The sequence below is a fragment of the Porites lutea genome, chromosome 12 (assembly GCF_958299795.1).
Source record: "Porites lutea chromosome 12, jaPorLute2.1, whole genome shotgun sequence".
NCBI lineage: Eukaryota > Metazoa > Cnidaria > Anthozoa > Scleractinia > Poritidae > Porites > Porites lutea.
Window position 1 is genome coordinate 17,815,790 of NC_133212.1, and position 20,871 is coordinate 17,836,660.

At 39.1% G+C, this 20,871-nt stretch overlaps 2 protein-coding genes across 2 annotated transcripts in view; one reads left to right on the forward strand and one right to left on the reverse strand.

Annotated features, from left to right (window-relative positions):
• LOC140921177 (GTP:AMP phosphotransferase AK3, mitochondrial-like) overlaps positions 1-6,551 on the reverse strand; it is a 6,823-nt gene extending 272 nt beyond the window's left edge. The window contains exons 1-6 of the mRNA XM_073371148.1: positions 6,172-6,551; positions 4,806-4,912; positions 4,255-4,320; positions 3,155-3,205; positions 1,988-2,055; positions 1-1,030 (exon numbers count right to left, since the gene is read on the reverse strand). The exon at positions 1-1,030 is cut by the window's left edge and continues 272 nt beyond it. Coding sequence (XP_073227249.1) covers positions 934-1,030; positions 1,988-2,055; positions 3,155-3,205; positions 4,255-4,320; positions 4,806-4,912; positions 6,172-6,520 — 738 coding nt within the window. The 5' untranslated portion in view covers positions 6,521-6,551 and the 3' untranslated portion in view covers positions 1-933. The remainder of the gene's footprint in view (positions 1,031-1,987; positions 2,056-3,154; positions 3,206-4,254; positions 4,321-4,805; positions 4,913-6,171) is intronic.
• LOC140921176 (pumilio homolog 3-like) lies at positions 6,546-19,788 on the forward strand. The gene is made up of 19 exons (XM_073371146.1): positions 6,546-6,668; positions 8,208-8,602; positions 9,284-9,407; positions 9,595-9,670; positions 9,782-9,875; positions 10,035-10,101; positions 10,221-10,290; positions 11,183-11,287; positions 11,498-11,601; positions 12,340-12,415; positions 13,086-13,184; positions 13,265-13,318; positions 14,436-14,516; positions 14,936-15,078; positions 16,237-16,382; positions 17,260-17,333; positions 17,797-17,884; positions 18,601-18,697; positions 19,654-19,788. Exons 1-19 carry the CDS (start codon positions 6,640-6,642, stop codon positions 19,778-19,780), a joined length of 2,049 nt encoding a protein of 682 aa, XP_073227247.1. The 5' UTR covers positions 6,546-6,639; the 3' UTR covers positions 19,781-19,788.
• Positions 19,789-20,871: the final 1,083 nt, after the last annotated feature.

Genomic DNA, 20,871 nt, shown 5'->3' on the forward strand with positions numbered 1-20,871 from the left:
TCACTGAATTGTTATTACACCTGCTACATTCTAATATTAATATTAACTAGAAATTACAATTAAATTAAATTAAATTTTTGGCGATCCACAGAATTATATCCTTTTCGAAATTTCCTAGAACCCTAGCAAAAGAGTATGACTTGTTAGGAGTAGCAGTCCCCGTAAAAGCTAGAGTGAGCCAAATCAAGAGCCTGCTCGCCAGCATTACTGTCTAATCGAATTTGTTAAAAACAAAAATACCATAAACTACCTCTTATAAGCTCTGGGCTTATACATCTTCGTAAGTGGTTTTTGGCGGGCTTATAAACGGGCCTTCTCTCCTGGGAGCTTAATTAACCGCAATAGAAAAATTGCGTTTCAAAATTTGAGATCGAGACTTAAAGCGTTTTTATCAATTCCGAGCCCGAGACTCTAAGCGTAGAAAATTTCGAGATAAAATTTCGGGATAAAGGTACAAGTAAAGCTAAATAATATAATCGAAAACGGCAATGGAAGCTAGCGGAAGCCCACCAAAATACCGCTTTATCTTTTACTCTCTTGATCTACTAGCTCAGTACGATAAGCCGTACCCAAATGAACTCTGAAAAATTTCGACTTCTGAAGACCAAACGGAAAGAAAAAAAAGACAAATCCGAGGCTCCGAGACGCAAAAATGACTCGAAAACGAGACTTCGAGACCCATCAAAAACGCTTCCGAGATGTCGAGATCGGGCCAAAACTTTCCGAGACCCAAGTTTTTCGAGGTAGCATTCTGTTTCCCTACTTACTGGTTTTTAAATTAAGCTTCTAAACGTCACTGTAATCACTCAATTTTTATATCCAATGGAGGGGTGGGGAGGCGTATAAGTGGAAGTTTACGGCAACTCCCTTGAGAGCACTCAGAATGTATGTCTGTCTAGAAAATTGTCTTTGAGTCCATGTGATGTCCACATCTCAATGTTTGAAGAAATTCTCTGCCAGATACTCTTTGACTTTGGGCCAGATAACGTTAGTCTCTGTTCCAGAAAATGACTTCAGTAAACTCTTTTTACTGCAAGTTTGAAAGGAATAGAAAGGTAAGACAGGAATAAGTACAAACCAGCCATCCATGTTGAGAAAATTATCTCAAAGTACATGTATTGCAGCATTATACATAACCTGCTGAAGACAGGAACACAATTTGGCAATCTGAGGGAGGAAAAGATCTTAATGCCTCAGCGATGAGGGAATACCTCATCCAATACAATCTTGACCTTTCAAGGTCAACAACAACAATTTATTTTCTTGCAACAAAATCAATACAGTCATCATCAAGAGGAAACTTAAGAGAAAATGCTTTGATCTTTTTTCAAATTCTCTCCAGCAAATATTCTTTAAGGAAATGTATGGATCTGAGATTGGAGAATTTGTATGTGGATGGAGAAAGACCCTGAGCACTGGGGCAGCCTCTGCGTATCCCAGGTAAAAAAAAAATGGCTGTCAAAGTATGTAGCACTATTTTTGGGGCTCATGTAACAGCTGCTTAGAAAAGAAGTCACCAATAATACTAAAACAATTGGAAGAATGACAATATGTCATTATTTCCTGCTACCAATTAGAAGAGATCTTACAAGCAGTTCCTACACTACTCATTTTTTTGTCTCCAAGTGGGGCAGGATGGCCATTTTATGTGGTCATCTGAGCCACCTAAAGGTCTAGCTGCTAGCAGTGTAAAGGGAGTACCGTTATTTCACAGTTATTTTAGGACCCTGAGTATTGGTCCGTCCATGGAAATCAAACTTGGACTTTCCGCCCTGCAGTCAAGCACTCAACTGACTGAGGTAATCCTTCCAACCTGCATATTAAGGTCATTTTCTCTAAGATGGACCTGTTGAATTGGGAACATCTTATAGAGACAGTCAGGTGACCAGCTGAGAGAATCAAAGAAAAATGAGCGGACTAAGAATCTTGATACTTAATTCTCTCCAAACAGTTTTCATAAAACAGATCTAGAGAAAGGGGAACTTACCTATAGAATTCAAGTAAAGGTTTTGTCATGTCTTCATACTGGTTTAATCTTTGTTTCACAGTCTCTGGCTATTGTATAAAGTACAAAAAAAAAGAAAGAAAAGATTCAAAGTACTTCCACATAAACTGGGTAAGTGTTCAGAGGTGTGGTGCCTCCTCCAATTATAAAAACAAAACTTGTCAAATACACCCCCTCTCCTCTTCCCATTAGGGATTAATTAATATACACCAGCTTTCTTGATGCATCCTCCGTTCTATACAGAAAGTCATAAGTAATTTTGTAATATTTATACAGATTTAGGGCAAACAAGTCGAACTACTTTGCAAAATGTTTATTAGTTGACACAGAACTGAGTGTCAGCATTGTTTTTTATATGCTTTAGTATCATTAACATATTTACTCTGTGCCCACTGCCCCTGATTCATTGTCACCCCCGAGTAAGTGCTGCATTTGGTATGAATAAGTTAATAATTACCACTCCAAATAAGCACAGCGGCCCCGATATAATCAAAATCAAAGGAGTTTAATTCTGTTTGTTTAATAAAGAAAATAACAATACCATGGTTAAAACAATAATTTCTTGTTGCATCCAACTTTCAAATGAAGGCTACCCTCACATAAGTTCCAAATTTGAGGCATGAAACATTTATAAGGGCCACGGCACTTATTTTAGTAAATATGGTAATCACTACAAAAATGAATGCAGCTTATTTTAAGAATAATATTTAAACTTAGCCAAGGCAAAGCTCCCGTTAATAAATAGACACCCAGTTAAAGTTGAACCTGCAATCAATCGAAAACTAGTAACTTGTCCACGGTAAACTTCAAAAAAGCACGTAACCACAATGCATGGGTCGACACCTCAGCCCACAATACGGTCATGTGATACTGGTCAGGGGAAACCCTGTTTTGACAGCTGTCAGTTGACCAGAGCATGGATGTGCAATATAACAGGTTCGTCAAGGCCTAGAGGCTACCACACTGGCTAGAAAGTTTAACACTTAATGTTGGTTACCCTGTGGGGCAGACAGATGGGTGGGTCAAGCGGACTTATCGTCACGTGATTACCCAAACTTCTCAGATGGATAGATTACCATGGGGCTCTGCTCACAGAGCACACATGGAACTATATGCTTTCCTGGGGACTGTATAAAAGAGGATACTAACCTTATCATCATCTCTCTGAACAAGATCTTCACCTGTTTCGTCATCTTTTCCCTATGAACAAAGTTGTACAGTTGTGCAGGTTAAAGAAAGTTTAATCTCAGGATTTATCTAAAGCTTGTCCATTAAGCCAATCATTTGCAGGAAATAAATAAAATTAATATTACTGTTACTTGGGAATTTTGATAGCTTGCGAACAAGTTATTGCTATTACTATTATTGCTTTTAATATTACGTATGCAAAAACAGATTATTATTATTATTAGTAGTAGTAATGGTAACAGGACTGAGTGGAGTCCAATTCAGTCTGTAATCATACGGGTGATTAACAAAATCGGACGACCACGTAGCGGGAGTTCGATTTGTTTAATCACGAGTATGATTACAGACTGAATTGGACGACACGAAGTTCTGTTACCAATTAATCATAACTTTAACAAAATTTGTGACATAATAGGCTATTTTTTAAATCAAAACACAAGAAACTCGAAATTTTGTTTTGTTAGCAGTGAAAAAAAAGCCATTTAAGCGCGCGCGTGATGGCGCATACTGTCCAATTACTTAGGCATGACGTGTACTGTCCTATTAAATTGTCCAATTAAGGCTGAAATCAGGGCAGTTGGTAGCCAATCAGATTTGAGACTTTTGTTATAGTTATGATTAGTAATGGTAACAGGACTGAGTGGAGTCCAATTCGGTCTGTAATCATACGAGTGATTAACAAAATCGGACGACTGCGTAGCGGGAGTCCGATTTGTTTAATCACAAGTATAATTACAGACCGAATTGGACTACTAAAACATCTGTTACCAATTAATCATAACTTTAACAAAATTTGTGATATATAAGGCCCTTTTTTGAAATCAAAAGAGAAGAAATGCCAATTTTTTGTGCTAGTAGTGAAAAAAAGCCATTTAAGCGCACGCTTGATGGTGCGTACTGTCCAATTACTTAGGCATGATGCGTACTGTCCTATTAAATTGTCCAATAAAGACTGAAATCAGGGCAATTGGTAGCCAATCAGATTTGAGAATTTTGTTATAGTTATGATTATTATTATTATTATGTCATCTGGGTCATTATTACATACATTTTTGACTTACTGGTACTTTTGGAGGGTTAAAATCCAAGTTATATGTTCTCCCACTGCCAGGATGAATCCAGCGCTTCTGCAAACAACAATAATGGTATCATACACTTGTCTAATAATAATAGTAATTAATAGTAGGTAGCAAACCTTACATAGGAATTCCTGAGGGGCACTTCCCTGTAAAACATGGGTGCACGGGGATGCTCATGGGTAAATTAATTTAGGGGTTAAAATTGGTGTTGCTGTACAGCTCTACACTCCACCCCACCCCACCCCCCCCCCCCCCCCCTAGGATAAAAGAAAAGAATAGTGTAGTTTCACATGATTAAATGTAAGCATTCAAATTTCCAGGGATTAAGATAGAAGCAGGATAATTTGTCTAAAATCAAAAGATCTAGTCTTAAATCATGTTACTGAAGCTGTGGTAATTGACAAAAAGAAATTACGTGACGATGCTCAAGGCTAGGCTTGATCAGAGTTGCTGAACTACATGTAATAGAAATTTAGATAATTTTAACCAGTTTATAGAAGGATTAAATAAGATTGATTCGTCAGGGAACTTACTGAAATTCTGTCTATTATGGTCTCAAAAGGAACATCAAGGTTCACCACAACATCTAGTTCCTGTTTTTCTCCCAACTTTTCAGCCTGGACAACAGTCCTTGGAAAACCTGTTAACAATAATTCAATGAGCTCTCAATCTTGATCAGTCACCTAAATATTAAATAAGGAGGTCTCCTTTTGGTCCCCATCCCACCCTTCCCCACCCCTATAGGTACCCACCAACATCTAACCCCTCCCCCCTGCTACAAACACTTAAACCTACAAGAAGTCACATTAGTTGCACATGCATTCACACTCAAGTACAGTACATGAAAATTCATGAAATATCATATCACTAACTGGTAGACGCTGTGCTTCATCTTCCAAAGGTACATGTACGTGCATCTTAGCTTTCAAGAGTGCTAGCAACTATAGATAATGTTTTGACCTTAGAAGGCCTTTCTCCACCAAACCTTTCCCCCATGGTCCATAACAAGATTTAGCCATCCAAGTTTTCACCCAGCAGGGTACAAAAGGTAAGAAGGGGAAGGGATTTTCCTGGCCCAGAAGCCTTTAAAAGGATCTGAAGGCTGGTGATGAGCTTATTGAGATGTCCAGTTTTGGTATTGTTGACTGTGTGCTCCACATATCATACAATTCCTTCAGTCAATCAATCAATAATATTTATTTATACACGATAAGTATTTAAAGCGACACTTCGCTTGTGGGGTCGTGTCCTGGCAAATGGGATGTTTCAGATGAGAGGTTTTTTGTCCTTTGGGAATTAAGCAATATTATTAGGAAGAATTTGACAGTTTTGTTAAATCAAAACAAAGAATACTTTTTTATTCTTGTCAGGCATGAAAGCATGAAATCATGCCAATATGGCAATATGGGTGTGACTGTAAATAAAACTTTCCTTCAGCTGTTTCTAGACCTGTTATAATTTAACATATAAAAGACACAAATTGGAACACAGAAAAAAACAATAACAAGGACACTTTGAACAAACTTAAAACAAGAGAAGCCAAATAAATCGCTGAGAGATTTGAACGGTCTTTTTTTTCACACAGCAAGGGCTAAGCAGTTGTTATACAGTGTAAGGCCCGTGAGTGTATATTCAGCTCTCTCGTTAAATCTGTTCCTCACTTAAAGCTTTCCATGTCATAACAGTAAACATTTATGATAGTCTAAAGTTAGCTTCTGCATCATCCAACAATATTATGTGTTTTAAGAAGCTGATGCGCAAATTGGTACTTGCACGATCTTAGCTTCGTGCTACTCTTTCCACTTAAGCTACAAGCCTTCTTTTCTTTACTGGTAAATTATAAAAAAAAATTTTTTTTTTTAACTCTATCTAAGCATGCTAAAAGCGTTCTAGTCTTACCATCTAAAAGCCAGCTTCCCCCTGCCAACTCCTTCATTTTGCTGAGTATAAGTTCGATCATGATTTCATCGGGAACAAGGCCACCTTTTTCCACGATCTCCTTCGCTTTTAAGCCAACCTCTGTACCCTCTTTAATCTGTGATCGAAGTACGTCCCCGCTCGACAAGTGAGCAACACCGAAAGTGCTTACGATTCGATCAGAAACGGTCCCTTTACCCGATCCTGGAGGACCCATTATAAGGGCACGCACTGGTTTTGAAGACATACTCGATAAATGTATTTGACGTTCATGCTTGATTTGATTACTAAGGGCTGATCGAATCGAATGAAGTCGTCGAACAGCGTGCATTTTTTAAGTTTCTGAAAGATGGAATATTTGGCCGAGTTAGCGCTGAAGACTGGGAACGAAAACATTACGCTGACAAAGTTCGCTGCGGGCTCGAAAAATTTTGCACGTGTAGATTCAAGATGGCGGATGCAGAAAGCCAGAAGAAAAGGTATTGCTTTTTCACTTCGATTCTAGCTTTCCTTTAGCTTTTTTCGAGCCGCCTAGACTCATATGTGTCATTGTTATGATGTGGTAGGTTATTTTAAGGTAACGAAATGTCTTGCATTATTTCTAAACCACCACATGTACACACTTTGGGGTCTGGCAGTCTAATTTATACAAACACAAACGTGTAAACTAGTACACCTTATTGAAAGCTACTTATTCTAACGTATAATCAAAGTCGTAAAATAGAAACAGATACACGAAACATAGTACGTATACGATAAGAAGCCTGTCTGTGAGAGCGGTGGGAGGGCAAAAGAAAATTTAACTTGAAAAGCTATGGAAGTTTGCTAGATAGCAGTGCTTGCCTGCTTGCAAAGACTAAAATGCGTATTACCCTAGTTCTCCCAGCGCTAAGAATTGCTACGCTCTAAACTTGTTGCTTAATGACTGGTTGCTAAAATATCTTGTGACTATAGCTGGATTGTAGTAGCTTTACTAAACTGGTGTACTTTTCCTATGACCAAGAAGACCCGCCAGGCGCCCCGTGCAATCGTCGGACAGTGGTCTAGATTTATATTAATCAGGGTCAGCCAGGGGGGGTAGTGGTATACCAGTATACCCGAAAAAAATTCGCCAAAATACCCAAATATACGCAAAATTCATCCAAATATACCCAAAATTATACCCAGGTATACTTTATACCTGAAATTCAAAGAAAGTGATATACCGAATACCCGTATTTAAGCTGCAATATACTGTATACCCGATTTAAAAAGCTCCTGTATACCGTATACCCAAAAACCCTGGCCGACCCTGATTAATACAAGTATGAATATCCACATTCATTATTTTAAAAAAAAGATGGTTGTAACATTTAAATAAAACCAAAATCTGTTTTAGAACACGAATGACGGCAACTTGGAGGAAGCGTTTTCTTTTAATTCTTTAATGTCCAAAGGCCTACTTGAAATTAATTTTTTTTTACTGAAATTCATGCACCTATTGTGCATGGTTTTGGTCAACATAATGGTCTGTTAAATGTGAATAATAAGTATCAAATCTATGTTGTTGTAGTATTGTTCAAAATTGAATTTCAAGAGAAACGGATTTAAAACTAGACTCATTTGTTTTTGATGCTGTTGGTTTACTATTTTTTTTAACGATTTTGGTAGTAAATCTACCACAAATTAAAACGCAGATCAAATAAGTTTGAGTCGTTTGACCTGAAATTCATTCTAAATGGTCAGACAACATTAACCTGGGACAACAAATCTGCAAACATCAAAGTCTGACAGACCCTGCAAGCAAAGGTTTCTCTATTGCATGGGTTTAGTGTTTACGAAGTCATTCACATGCCTTGTCTGTCCCACGGAGCATAAACAAACCAACTTCGCGATAGACAAGCCACACAAACAACTCCGTAAACGCTAAAAGCCATGCAAGAGAGAAACGTCTTCTTGCAGGGTAAGTCTGACAGAATGGTACTCTTTCAAATTAGCCAACTGGGCAATTGGTTATTGTTTTTTGTTTTACTTTTCAGTGTCTCGAAGAATTTTAAGAAAAAAAGTAAAGGTAAAAGTGATGACAAGAAGCTGAAGGTGAAGCCAAAAACGTTTCCCAAAGAAATTAAAACTGATAACTTAATAGGAGTGAAAAGAAAAGCTAATGACACTGATGGTGTTGGAACAAAGCAGTTCAAAACGAAGAAGTGGAAAGGTGATAAACAACATGACGCCAGGAAGAAAGGATTTTTAGGCAGGGAAAAAGAAAACAAGGAAAGTGATTCTAAAGTAAAGCAAAAGTTTATCAAAGAGTCAAAGAAAAGGAGTGAGAAAGGAAAATTTGACAGTGACAAAACAAGAAAACGGAAACTTGATGCTGATGGTGGACAAAGAGATTCTGTCAAGAAGAAGAAGTCTTCTGAAGTCGAAGAAGGTATGACTCAAATGTAATGATAAAAAGAGTAAATGTTCGTTAATTTTCATTGTGGCTACTGCCTTCTTTTAGGGAAGGCGTAGCCACTATATGGTTGGAGTTCAATCAGTTAAGTCCTTAAATGGGTAAGTCAGTCACTCAGTCAGTTAGTAAGTAAGAAGGTAGGTAGGTAGGAAGGTTGGGGGGGGGGGGGGTTAGTAGGTAAGTAGGTAGGTAGGTACAGTACATTTAGGTATAGGTAGCTTGGTTGGTCTGTTGGCCAGTCAGTCGGACAGTTGGTATGTTGGTCAGAAAGTAAGCAGGTATTAAAATGTAAGTAAGCATTAATATTTGAGTTTATAATTAACTAACTTGAGTACATGCACAAGGAAGTATACTTACTAGCCAATGTAGTTAGTTCATGGGTAGTCCACCAAAGTAATCATTCAGAAATAATCAAATTGGACAACTTGCAAGAGAAAAACCAATTGGCTATTAATTTTTGCAAGCAAAATCTGATTATTTTTATTAAACCACTGACCAACTAATCTTTTTAAAAATAAATATTTCTACAGGAGTTTAACATAAAACTGCAAGCAAACCCTTTGATATAATTCCTCCAATAAATTAACTAAGCCAGTATCTCTTCCTTTTTCTGTATTTGTTGTACTTATGTATCTGTATATTTCCATGGCAACACAGGTTCTGACGACAAGCCCAACATTTGGCAAATGAAAAAGAAAGAAAGGAAGGACTTTCGTCGAAGACAAAATGAAGACTATGACCTGGTCCATGACCTTAAACAGCTGTATGAAACTATTAGGAGGTTGGTTACTGACTTATTTTTTATCTTTTTTTTTCAGGCTATAATACTGTAGTATATTATCAATGATTATTATGTAAAATTATCAATTTGTGGATTTGTTGTCATAGCAACAATATGCTTGTTACTGAAGCTGACTCTTAGGTTGTTGTACTAATTTATATTGTTTTATTCTTATTTTTTGTAACAGAAAAAAATCATCTAAAGCTAAGAAAACTGAACTGGTAGAAAAAATTTTAAATCTTATTGCTGGTCACTCCCACCAAGTGAGTATACTTTTTCAATCCCAAAGTAGGCACAAGGTGATGTTCTTAGGTTCAACTTCTATCATGGTAACCAAGAAAATAGATCAGTTGGCATTGTCTTTCATTTTTTAGGTGATTTTCAAGCACGATACAGGTCGTGTTATCCAGTGTTGTGTGAAATTTGGAACATCTGAACAAAGGCAAAAGCTGTTTGAACAGTTTAAAGGTAAGCTTATTTTTTGTGGGGTAAATTTTTCAGTCATTTTAAAAAATTCACTTCTTTGTTAGAGAAGTACATTATTCTTCAGAAAAAAATTTAACAGTTCTGGGTTGCAAAGGCATTCTTTATTATTTGGTACATTATTTTTTTTCCTTCTGATTTCAGATGACTTAGGAGAGTTGATCAAGTCAAAGTATTCCAAGTTTCTTGTGAAAAATTTTTTGAATTATGGGTAAGGTCAAAGGATTACCATTATATTAATAATTAATAGTGAATGCTTATTGGATAGAACAAAGTAAATTACCATGAAGATTCTTTTTTAATTCATGTATGTTACCTCATAATGCACAGAACAAAGAAACAGCGAGATGTCATCATCAAGTGCTTTTATGGACAAGTCCGCAAACTAATTAGACACAAGGTAAGTCTAGATTTTTCTGTTTAAAGTTACCTGATGAAACTTTCCATAAGCAGACATCTTTGGAACCAAAAACAGTGTCCGCTTGGAGATTTTCACTGAAGAAAGAATAGTATAAAAATGCAGTGTTTGCATACATCTGGGATGATAACTACAACGTATGTGTCTGCTTTAATACCGGAAGTGTCTATCCATAGAAGGTTCGGCAACTTCCATAAGCAGAGGTTCATATGTTTACTTATATTCCTGAAGTTAAATTATGCTAATAATACATCAGAGCTGTCATTAAGGGTGGTGACCCATGACACCTGTTAAGGCTGAGCTCACTTGATGTTACAGGTAAACTAAGTAGAAAGCTAAAGGTGACACTACAAATTTTTGTGAGATGTTATGGGTGAATCTTCATTTGCTATGGCTTCTTCAATACTTAATGACAGCCCTGATACATGGCCATAAATCCTCTTTTAAGCCCCCTGAGAAGATGAGAGGGAGGCGTAGTAACTTTTCCCCTGAAAAAAGCAAGGGGTAATCAGAAAGGGGGGGGGGGGGGGTGGGTTAAATGTATTTTAGAGAAGGGAGGGGCTAAAAATAGGATTTATGATATTAGCATGAAGCATTCCTTTGAAGGCTACAGCTGTAAATGATAAAGCAAAATTTAGATGGATTTGCAGTGAGCTTCCTTCCCAAATTCCTTCTCCTCTTTGCTGTCACTCCAGCTTTTGTGTTCATCTTACATTTAGGCTATAAATGAAATTACTGATCTTTATTTATTATATTAGCTCTAAATTTTTCTAGTTTTACAGATGTAAGGCAAATTATGATTGTGTAGCTCCCTGAAGTTAATGAAATCCTGTGAAAGCACAGTAGCTCATGATCACTTGTTTTTTAACTTCAGGAAGCAGCATCAATTCTTGAAACAATTTACAGTGAATATGCAAATGGGGAGCAAAAAGCTTTCCTGATTCAAGAATTCTACGGAGCTGATTTTGCTTTCTTTAAGGTACGGTAGAGTATGAAAAATTTATTTTTATTCAATTTAAATTGTCCCTACTGTGTAAAATGTTGTTATTCATCTCAAAGCCCCAAAATGAGAAGCACACCCTCCCTGTAATAATGAGGAGCTCTTTTTACATTTTGCTGAATTTTGACTTATGAAATGATTTGAAAGGATACATTTTAGTAATTTAGTAATTACCTGCTTTCTTTGCAGTCACCAGAACTAAACTCGCTGGAAAAACTGCTAACATCTGAGCCAGCCCGAAAAAGTACCATTCTCAAATTCATGAAAGAAGCTTTGCTCCCTCTCATTGACAGGTAAAAAAAGTCAAATTTTGTTTGAATTTTGAATAAACAGGTTTCTTTAAAGAGTAAAGAATTTTACTCTAGTGCTGCCTCATTGGGGAAGTGGAACAAAAGATTTCCAGCACAGTGTCATTTTGAGTTATGATATCGTTTGTGACCGTATTTGATGATTCTTAAGCAACTGAAAACATGTTGCCAAAAGGCAGCACATGGGGTGGGAAATTAAAAGGGAACAGACCGCTTATATTCCGATCTACCTTTTGACACAGTTATATTTTCTCTACACTTAGAAATTTAAAAGTGAAATTAGGAGTACTTCTGATAATCAATTTTTTTTGTTAATTTGTTCTAAATAGTTGAGGGTCCCTTATTTCAGCACCTCTAACTAGTTTCAGGCAATAAGATAGGGGATAATCTGAATGCCTGGGACAGGCTAAGAGATGGCAAGCTTGTGCCTGTGTGCCTGGGTTGAATCATTCCACTGGTGCTTTTGTTGTCTTTGTTTTGGCTGTAAGGCCGAAGGAAGGATGGGAGGTAGATCTCATGTGGCTTTGTTGTTCACTTTGCACAGGGGCTTTGCAGGCAAAAATTGCTTCTCCAGTACTACTATCATGATCCTCCCTGCTATGCAGGCTACATCATAGCTTAAGTTGGTACTCATTTTTCATGTAATTTTTTTTGTCTATGACTTAAACTCCTGACTGCCATCGTTACATTTATCAACCTGATCCTGTCCTTTGCTTTTTCCAGATCAGTTATAGGTCACAGTATTGTTCACAGAGTCCTTCTAGAGTACCTCACATATGCTGACACCAGCTCACAACTGGTATGTACGGTGCATGTATGAGGTGTGTACTTATTAAGTGGGTGTCTGTAAACCGCAATTTGACTGTATTATTTTATATAGCTACAGAAGTTAGTTACAGTCAAACCCACGCTTTACAACACCAACTTAATACGGGCACCTTGTTATCATGGACAGTTTTCCTTGTCTGTAGCCCTTACATTTTCTCTAAATTTAATCCGCATAATACGGACACCCCATTGATGCGGACACCTTCAATGGCCCCCTTAGTGTCGTTATTAACGGGTTTCACTGTACGTTAGAGCGATTTTCCTGTGACCTTGAAAGATGGTTTTGGTAAGTGTTCGTTATTTGTTTTATCAGCCAATGGATGAAAGGATCAAAATATGAACTCTTCGTTTTCCCGCCAAAGGAAACCCTAATATGGAGAAGGCATTGTTCGATTGGCCAATCGGGTTGCAGTATGACGTCAAAGCGAAGTATCGATTGATTTCTAGAAAGTTCTTAGGGATGAAGTCTTTTCACCCGAGATTTTGCTTAACCAACCAAAAGCCACGCGCGTTTGTAACTATTCGATAAACCAATCAAATCGCTCCATTTCCGTTCGTTTGTTGTTTCTGTTTTGTTCGCGCGTTTTCATTTCAAGGTCATTCGAGAATCGCTCAATTTATGTATTTATATTTTTTTCCAGGAAATGATAGAGATGATAAAGGAGTCTGTAGTTTTAATACTTCACACACATGATGGAGCGAGAGTTGGCATGCACTGTTTGTGGCATGGGACAACGAAGGTGAGATTTAGAATCTGTTGTGTATTCGATATCATCGCTGGGATTTGATAAATAAAGCCTGCGTATTTTTTGTTTTTCAGGATCGCAAAGTTCTTATCAAGTCCTTCAAAGGCTATTATGTGAAAATCTGTAAAGTACGTTCAAAATGTTTTAACCCTTTACGCCGCAAAATCCAAATCCAAATTCTCCCAACAGATCGCTTTGCGAGAGGATGGCAACGCAATGGCGTCGCTCTAGTGGCCCTGTGTGTGGTCTCGCCACCAGGGAGCAGGCGGGGGGGGGGGAGGGGTGGATATTTAAGGATGTTTGGTAGGGGCTTACCGCCGATGCCTTCAAACCCCGACCCTGTTTAAGACAAAAACGGTCATTTCGCTACTAAAACTGTTTAACACGAGACATCTTTTCATGACCTATATTCACTGATTTCATTTCGCATTGATGATTTGATTTTTGATTTTAGAGTTCGATGGTGTTACAGAAATTGTTGTTACCGCACAAGTAGACCGTAAACCGTTATCTTTGCACCTTGCTTCAGAAATGAAAACCCTGTTTAAGACATAAAAATAGTAAAATTGTTTTCCCTTCTCAAAAATAAAGAAAGTGAATAATGTGGAATCTCATTAGTTGCATACATAACTGTGATAATTCTCCACATGTTAAATCTCGTAGTCAGTGGTTGAGGGACGCAATGCGACAAAGTTTTCGCGTGTAGACGAATTCTGTGTACCCTACGTTTCTCTTGCATGTCTTTTAGCGTTTACCAAGTGATTCGCGTCGCTTCTCAGTCACGTCGTTTGGGAAGCGCCGCCAGTGACGGCTGAACGCTATTAGTAAAATCCAACTAGTGTTCCATTATCAATGCCGTGTTCTGATTGGTTGAGCTACTACTAGGCTATATGTTATAGCCCACTAGTAGCGCAAAGCGCCGGCTTTTTGGCGGCAAAAAAGGCTTAAAGTCAGTCTAGCTTTAACTAGCTAAAGTTGTTTTGTCTCGATATTTTTCGCCAGCTAGTTGGATTTTACTAAAACAATTATTCCTCTCGCCCTCATGGCCTCTGAGTTTTTTCGGGCTCGAGGAATAATTGTTAAAGAGCCATGCAAGATCGAAACCTCTGCTCGCATGGTAAATCCTGTGTTGTGACCTTTCGAATAAAACTTCTTCAGCAGTTACTTGCGCTTAGCATTCTGCAGCACGATTAAACGTATACTATACTAAGAGTCTCAATATTTTGTGTTTTTTTTTTCCTGTAGGAAGAGTTTGGTCATATGGTTCTTTTAGCATTGTTTGATTGCGTGGATGATACGGTGCTAGTAAAAAAAATTATCATCCCGGTAAGAAATAAAATTTGTTGAATACCGTAAATGATGCAATAGATGTCCTGGGCGTTTATTTAATTTTAAGGGTCCAAGAGGCGACATTTGATAGATAGGAGGTGTTTATTCTCATAACTGTAGCAAGCTTAACAAAACCAAAACTATTACGCTGTCTGAGAAAATATAAAAAATACCGCGCTCTTTAAAATCTCAACCTCGATGTTAGGGTTATTTTGCTGTCATTGTTAGCCTATCTTTTCTTTGAACTTGATTTTGAAAAAGATAAAATTTACAAACCCTTGTCAATCAGGCAAGAAAATGACGAAATTCAATGATTTGCTTCTCAGACAGACAAGTGAATGGGGCCCCGTGTCTTTTGTTCTTTTGTCAGGCAGGTTTCCATTGTACAACTTAGAGTCCTTTTTGTTTGCTTGCAGGAGATTCTGCCGTCCCTTCATGAGTTAGCATTAGACACGTACGGTAGAAAGGTGTTAATGTACCTGTTGTTACCACGGAGTCCTGCACACTTCCATCCTTTTGTTGTGGAGCTACTTAAAAAAGGAGATGGAAACTCTACTAGGTAAGTACAAACTATGGAAACACCAGTAACAGTTATCCCCTCAAACGACCACCCCTAGGCAATTGCCATCTCCCCAAATGACCACCCCAAAGCAACAGCCATCTCCCCAAACGACAACCCCAAAGCAACAGCATTCTCCCCCAACGACCACCCCTAAGCAACATCCATCTCCCCCAACGACCACCCCTAAGCAACAGCCATCTCCCCCAACGATCACCCCTAAGCAACAGCCTTCTCCCCCAAAGACCACCCCTAAGCAACAGCCATCTCCCCAAACGACCACCCCCAAGCAACAGCCATCTCCCCCAACGACCACCCCTAAGCAACAGCATTCTCCCCCAACGACCACCCCTAAGCAACATCCATCTCCTCCAACGACCACCCCTAAGCAACAGCCATCTCCCCCAACGATTACCCCTAAGCAACAGCCTTCTCCCTCAACGACCACCCCTAAGCACAGCCATCTCCCCAACGACCACCCCTAAACAACATCCATCTTCCCCAACGACCACCCCTAAACAACATCCATCTCCCCAAACGACCACCCCTAAGCAACATCCATCTCCCCCAACGACCACCAATAAACAACATCCATCTCCCCAAACGACTAACCCAAAGCAACAGCCTTCTCCCCCAACGACCAGCCCTAAGCAACGGCCATCTCCCCAAACGACCGCCCCTAAGCAATTGTCACTCTCCCAAACGACCACCCCTAAGCAACATCCGTCTCCTCAAACGACCACCCCTAAACAACATCGATCTCCCTAAATGATCACCCCTAAGCCACATTGATCTCCCCAAACGACCTCCCCTTAGCAACATCCATCTCCCCAAACGACCACCCTTAAGAAACATCCATCTCCCAAACGACCACCCCTAAGCTACAGCCGTCTCCCCAAACGACCACCCCTTAGCAACATTCATCTCCCCAAACGACCACCCCTAAGCAACAGCTATATCTACGAACGATTGCACTTGAGTTTTAAATATTTTGACGTCATTTCCGTAGTCGATAAGAGTATCGAACATGGAAAATTGTTGCCGACTTGTTTGACAGATTCTTTTCCAAGCTATTATTGTAGTATTATTATTGTGTGTACGTAAAATGTGTTAATATGCTTTCGTTCATATCTGTTAAATGTGATTTACGTTTTGTAGCAAGAAAGATCCAAAGCAAAGACAACAAGAACTTCTGGAAGGAATATCGTCCGTCCTTTTACAGATGGTAGAGAAAAGTGCTTCAGAGTTGTTATTTGATAAGGGCGCCATCCAGCTGGTTGGAGCAGCTCTCGCAAAGTGCACAGGTAGGTGGTGTAAATATAGTGACTTACTAAGCCGGATCTCCACAGTAATTTTAACCTGCGTGCGCACGTAAATTTTACGCGCTTAAATATAATAGAGGCTATGCTTTAAGCGTCGCGCGTGAAGGTTCAACTTTTACGTTTACGCGCGACTTTTCATATATTGCCTCTATTTTATTTACGCACGTAAATTTTACGCGAGTACACACGTTAAAATTACGCGATAGTGGAAATTCATTTTTAGGCTCGATAAGCGGCTACTGTTTGTCAAATGACTGGAGCTCACGCTCCTCGCCCGAAAAGTGTCTTGTAAGTGAGCATAAGAGCGAGCCCGAGAGAGTGGTACAAATCGAACCTTCCCTGAGCTGAGGGAGTGTAAATAACAAATCGACCACAATTTTCCGTGGTCTACGCTCTTACAGACCATAGGAGTGACGTCATAAAATGTTTAAAACTCAAGTGGAACCACGAGCCGCAGGCGAGGAGTTTCACTGCAAAGTTGTGAACATTTTATGACGTCATTTCTATGGTCTATAAGAGTGTAGACCATGTAAAAATTGTGGTGGATTTGTTTTTAACAATAATATTGATTTTTTTACGAAAAGCCAAAAACAAAACAACCGGCCCTGCGTGACATGTTACGTCATTTTCCATGGTGTAGGCTCTCAAAGACCTTAGCTCTCGACCAATCAGCGCGCGAGGATTCGCTCAGTTGTTGTAAAAAAAGTTGCAGTCACCGTATCGTTTTTTCTCACATAAACGCTGTGAGTGTGACTTCTCTCTACACAAATCGGGCCTTTATTCCTCTAAGAAGACAACTGTTAAACCGCTGTACAGTCTCACTGCAGGTACTTGCCTGTCAATTGATTTGCTTTTATAGGCGATGTCAAGCCCGCAATGGTTGCCATATCCAATTTGGCCAGCAGGGATCTGGATCCTACCACTGCTGATGAGGTATGGATAAACTACGGTATTTTTTAAAGCTGCTTTGTGAAATGTGCAAAAGGTTTCTCCACCTAAATGACAGAAATAGTGGTAATGACTAAAAAATCCACCGGTCTTTTTCCGGATTTTCTTTGTCTACAATAACTTCAAACGATCCATGACTGGATAAAAGGAGCGTAATCATCGCTGTTGCGGGCGACGAGAGGAGCCCTCAATCCTAAAATTCAGGTTGCTATTGCGCATGCACCGTACTAATGTAACAACTTCCACAAAGAATGAATGGAAGACATAGAACGCAATCTGATCACGAGTATTTTTACCACCTATCACGTGAAACTTAAGCAAAGCACAGCGTTGGGGCAAAAACGTCTTGATCTTCGATTGTTGTCGCCCGCACTCTGTAACATTCGGCTGTTACTAGTTATGTATCGTAATTTTCTTCTTTTTTATTATATCTGTTACGTATTTTTAGGACCATGTCGTCAAAAGCGCTGCTGGTCATTTAGCTATAAAGAGACTCATCATTCACGACAACGAAAGACTTCAATCTGGAAGCGAAGGTACAGTAAAGCTTTTCTGTTCTGTTCTGTTCTGTAAAAGTTTAAATGTAGTCGGTTTTTTGAAAGGAAGGGAGCTGGGGAAGCCAAAACCAATCCATGAAAGGGAACGCCCCTTGAAGTAAGATATCTGCCCCCGGGCAGATATCTTACTTCAAGTGATACAATACGGACACCTTCCCTTTTCCAGACAATTCGACTGGCACCCAAGAGCCAAATTCATAAATTACCTGTCACAGACACTTTCCTATTACAACCAGTCCTCTTGGTCCCAAAATGCCAAACTTATTTGAACGTAAGTTTGCGAAGGACGAGCCATGAAACTTCCCTTCCTAACGAATGTAAGCTAGGAAAACATGTAGTTCAAGTCTATTTGCACTCAAATCCTAGTCTTGAAAAAGAGGCTTAGGACTACTCAAAAGGGGCACTCTATTCACTGACAGTGAATTAGGATTGATCTTTGCGAACCTAAGTGACTTGGCGGATGCTACTGTTGTTCCCTTCTCTAGTACTCTCTTAAGCTGGTTGTGACAATGTAACATCGAGCCAGGGGAGGTTTTGTGTCCAGCGGTTTTAGTTAAAACAAGGGTTTGTAGGGGCTGCTCTGTCACGCAGGCTCACAAAACCTCCCTTAGGGTCGATCATATTTTGTATTTGCCTCTTAAGTTAACAGCTTTGGGCGTTATTTGTAACGTATTTTCTTTTCGCCTTTGGTGTAGGTCAGGTGTTTTTCAGCAAATTGCTACTTGAAAATATCAAGCCAGGTGCATTTTTTGAATGGTGTAAGATAAACAGAGGCGCCTTTGTCGTAGCAAGGTATGTTTATTGTCGTTGTTATCTTCCCAGTCATTCACATCACCATGTCTCATTGCTCACCACCGTGTAAATTCCACACGATCTAGTACCAGTGCATCGCCGCTCTTTATTGACGTGTGGATGAGACAACTTTTTACCGTAAAACTCTTTACACCCGATCTTGGACACCCATTCCCTTGGCTTTCGTTTTCCCGAATTTAATAATTCGTGCACCGTTTCCCTCATTTCACAGCTGTTGCTTTTAACCGGCTCAAAAACGAATCTAATTGAAACCAAAGCTACCGTCCGTTTACCCCATTTAGTAGCGCGTCGGTCTGCAAAGCAAGGGAGGGTGCGAATGGGGTTAACAGTTAACTGATATTTGGGCAAAGAAATAGTAGTTAACTGATAATTGGCCAAAAAATTAGTAATTAACTGAGAATTGGGTACCCCTCAGGGGGCCGTGGGTTTGAAATCTGGCCGCTCCGCCAGCACGGGACTTTTAAAAATCTAGTTAGCTCTTGCCAGCTTCGACTTTAAGATCTTGTCTGAGCTCGGGACGTGATCGTCCTTATTGAGTGGTGGGGCTAATTCGTTGGTCTCGTCTCCTTCGCCCTTTCTTATCAATACGAAGTTGAAGTTAAAGAATCCATCCTGGTATTCGGAAAGACCAGAGGAACGTAGACCACGGTTGTGTGGTCTGTCTTTAACTGTGGGAGGGAACGCAATAAATGGCTTTATGCGGTCGCGGTTACCTTGGTAAGAATCGGCAAAGCTGTCAAATCAAATACCACGCTTAAGTGAAAACCGCCTAAATAACTTCAAACCTTTAACTGCTCAAAAATGCCTTTTTAAGGTACTACAGAATTCAGGCTTGCAACTTTTAGCTGCAGAAAAAAATTATAAGACACTTTGTTAGAGCACTCCTCTGTTTGTTTGTTCTAACAAACGTTTCTTCCCTAATGTTTTATTTTCAGTTTGCTTGAATCCTCTGTTCCAGGAGTGTCAGAGGCCGTGAAGGCAGTGTTACAATCACGTGTCAGTAAACTGAAGAAATTCGAGTCCAAGGGACTAGAGGTCGTACTAAAACTGCTTGAAACCTGATTTTTTTTTTTAAAGAAATTTCATTGGCATATTATGACAATGAGATTTCCGCCGCGAATAGTGGAAAAAGGGAATGCAGGTGAAAGCATGTGAAAGAAGAGAAGGTTGGGAAAGGAAAATGGGAGAAAGGAGGCAAGCCCTCTTGGAAAGCAAACCGTGAAAGAATACAGGTAGCCTGTTATCTGTTTGGAGAGGCTTATAAAAAAGTGAAAATAAAAGAAAAGAGAAAAAATCTAAGAGGACAAAACGACAGGGAACGAAATGAAAGAAAAGAGAAATGAAATGAAAGAAAGAAGAGTTCTGTGCAAACGGATATGGAAAAAGGAATTAAAGGGAGGAGCGCATTTCAAAGCAGACATAATCTGGGGCATTTTAAAAAAACAGCGATCTGACTTACAATGAGAAAGAATACGCCAGAAAAGAGTAAGAAGCGGAAAAGGTCAGATTGGAGAACAAGTGTTGATGATAAAACAAAAGAACGAAAGCAATAGGGGAGGAATAGTTGACAACTTTTTAAGTTGCGACCATGTTGGTTGCCATGGCGCCTAAAATTTTGAAGCTGGCGACTTGATTTGTAAAAAAAGTCTTCCTAAACCAAAAGAGTTGGTTGCCAAATGGCGGCTAAGTAAAAATTTTAACTTGAAGGGCTGTTTAAAGAAAATAATTATGATAGAAAACAAGGAGGAGGATAACATTTTTGTCATTACTTTATTCCACCAACACACACCAAGCGACAACATCAAAACTTTACAGTCTTTATACATTTGTGTAAATGTTTAAGAATGAAATAAACCCCTTTAGACTAAATGAAAGCAGGTACCGAAAAGAGTTCAAAACATCCGTTGGAATTTACAACGGAAGGCATCTTATTACAATAATTAAGAAAATACTTGTGTTTAAACAAAATCATAAAGGTATCTGTTGACAAAAGCTCTTTTAAAGAGCTCTGTCTCAAGCAAATGCAGCAAATGCGAGAACAAAGTTATGACTTCTCTCTCGTGCATGCTGAGTTCTGCATGAGGAAGGTACTAATCAGTCATACTTTCTAGTACTAGGCTAATGGGGATGTGCCCGCTGGATGGGGGTCGCAT

Excerpts from the sequence above, each read along its gene's own strand:
- LOC140921176 (XM_073371146.1), top strand. The coding sequence starts at position 6,640 with ATGGCGGATGCAGAAAGCCAGAAGAAAAG. Across the intron at positions 10,102-10,220 it reads AAAAATTTTTTGAATTATGG|AACAAAGAAACAGCGAGATG; the intron begins GTAAGGTCAAAG and ends CATAATGCACAG. Across the intron at positions 17,885-18,600 it reads ACTTCAATCTGGAAGCGAAG|GTCAGGTGTTTTTCAGCAAA; the intron begins GTACAGTAAAGC and ends CCTTTGGTGTAG.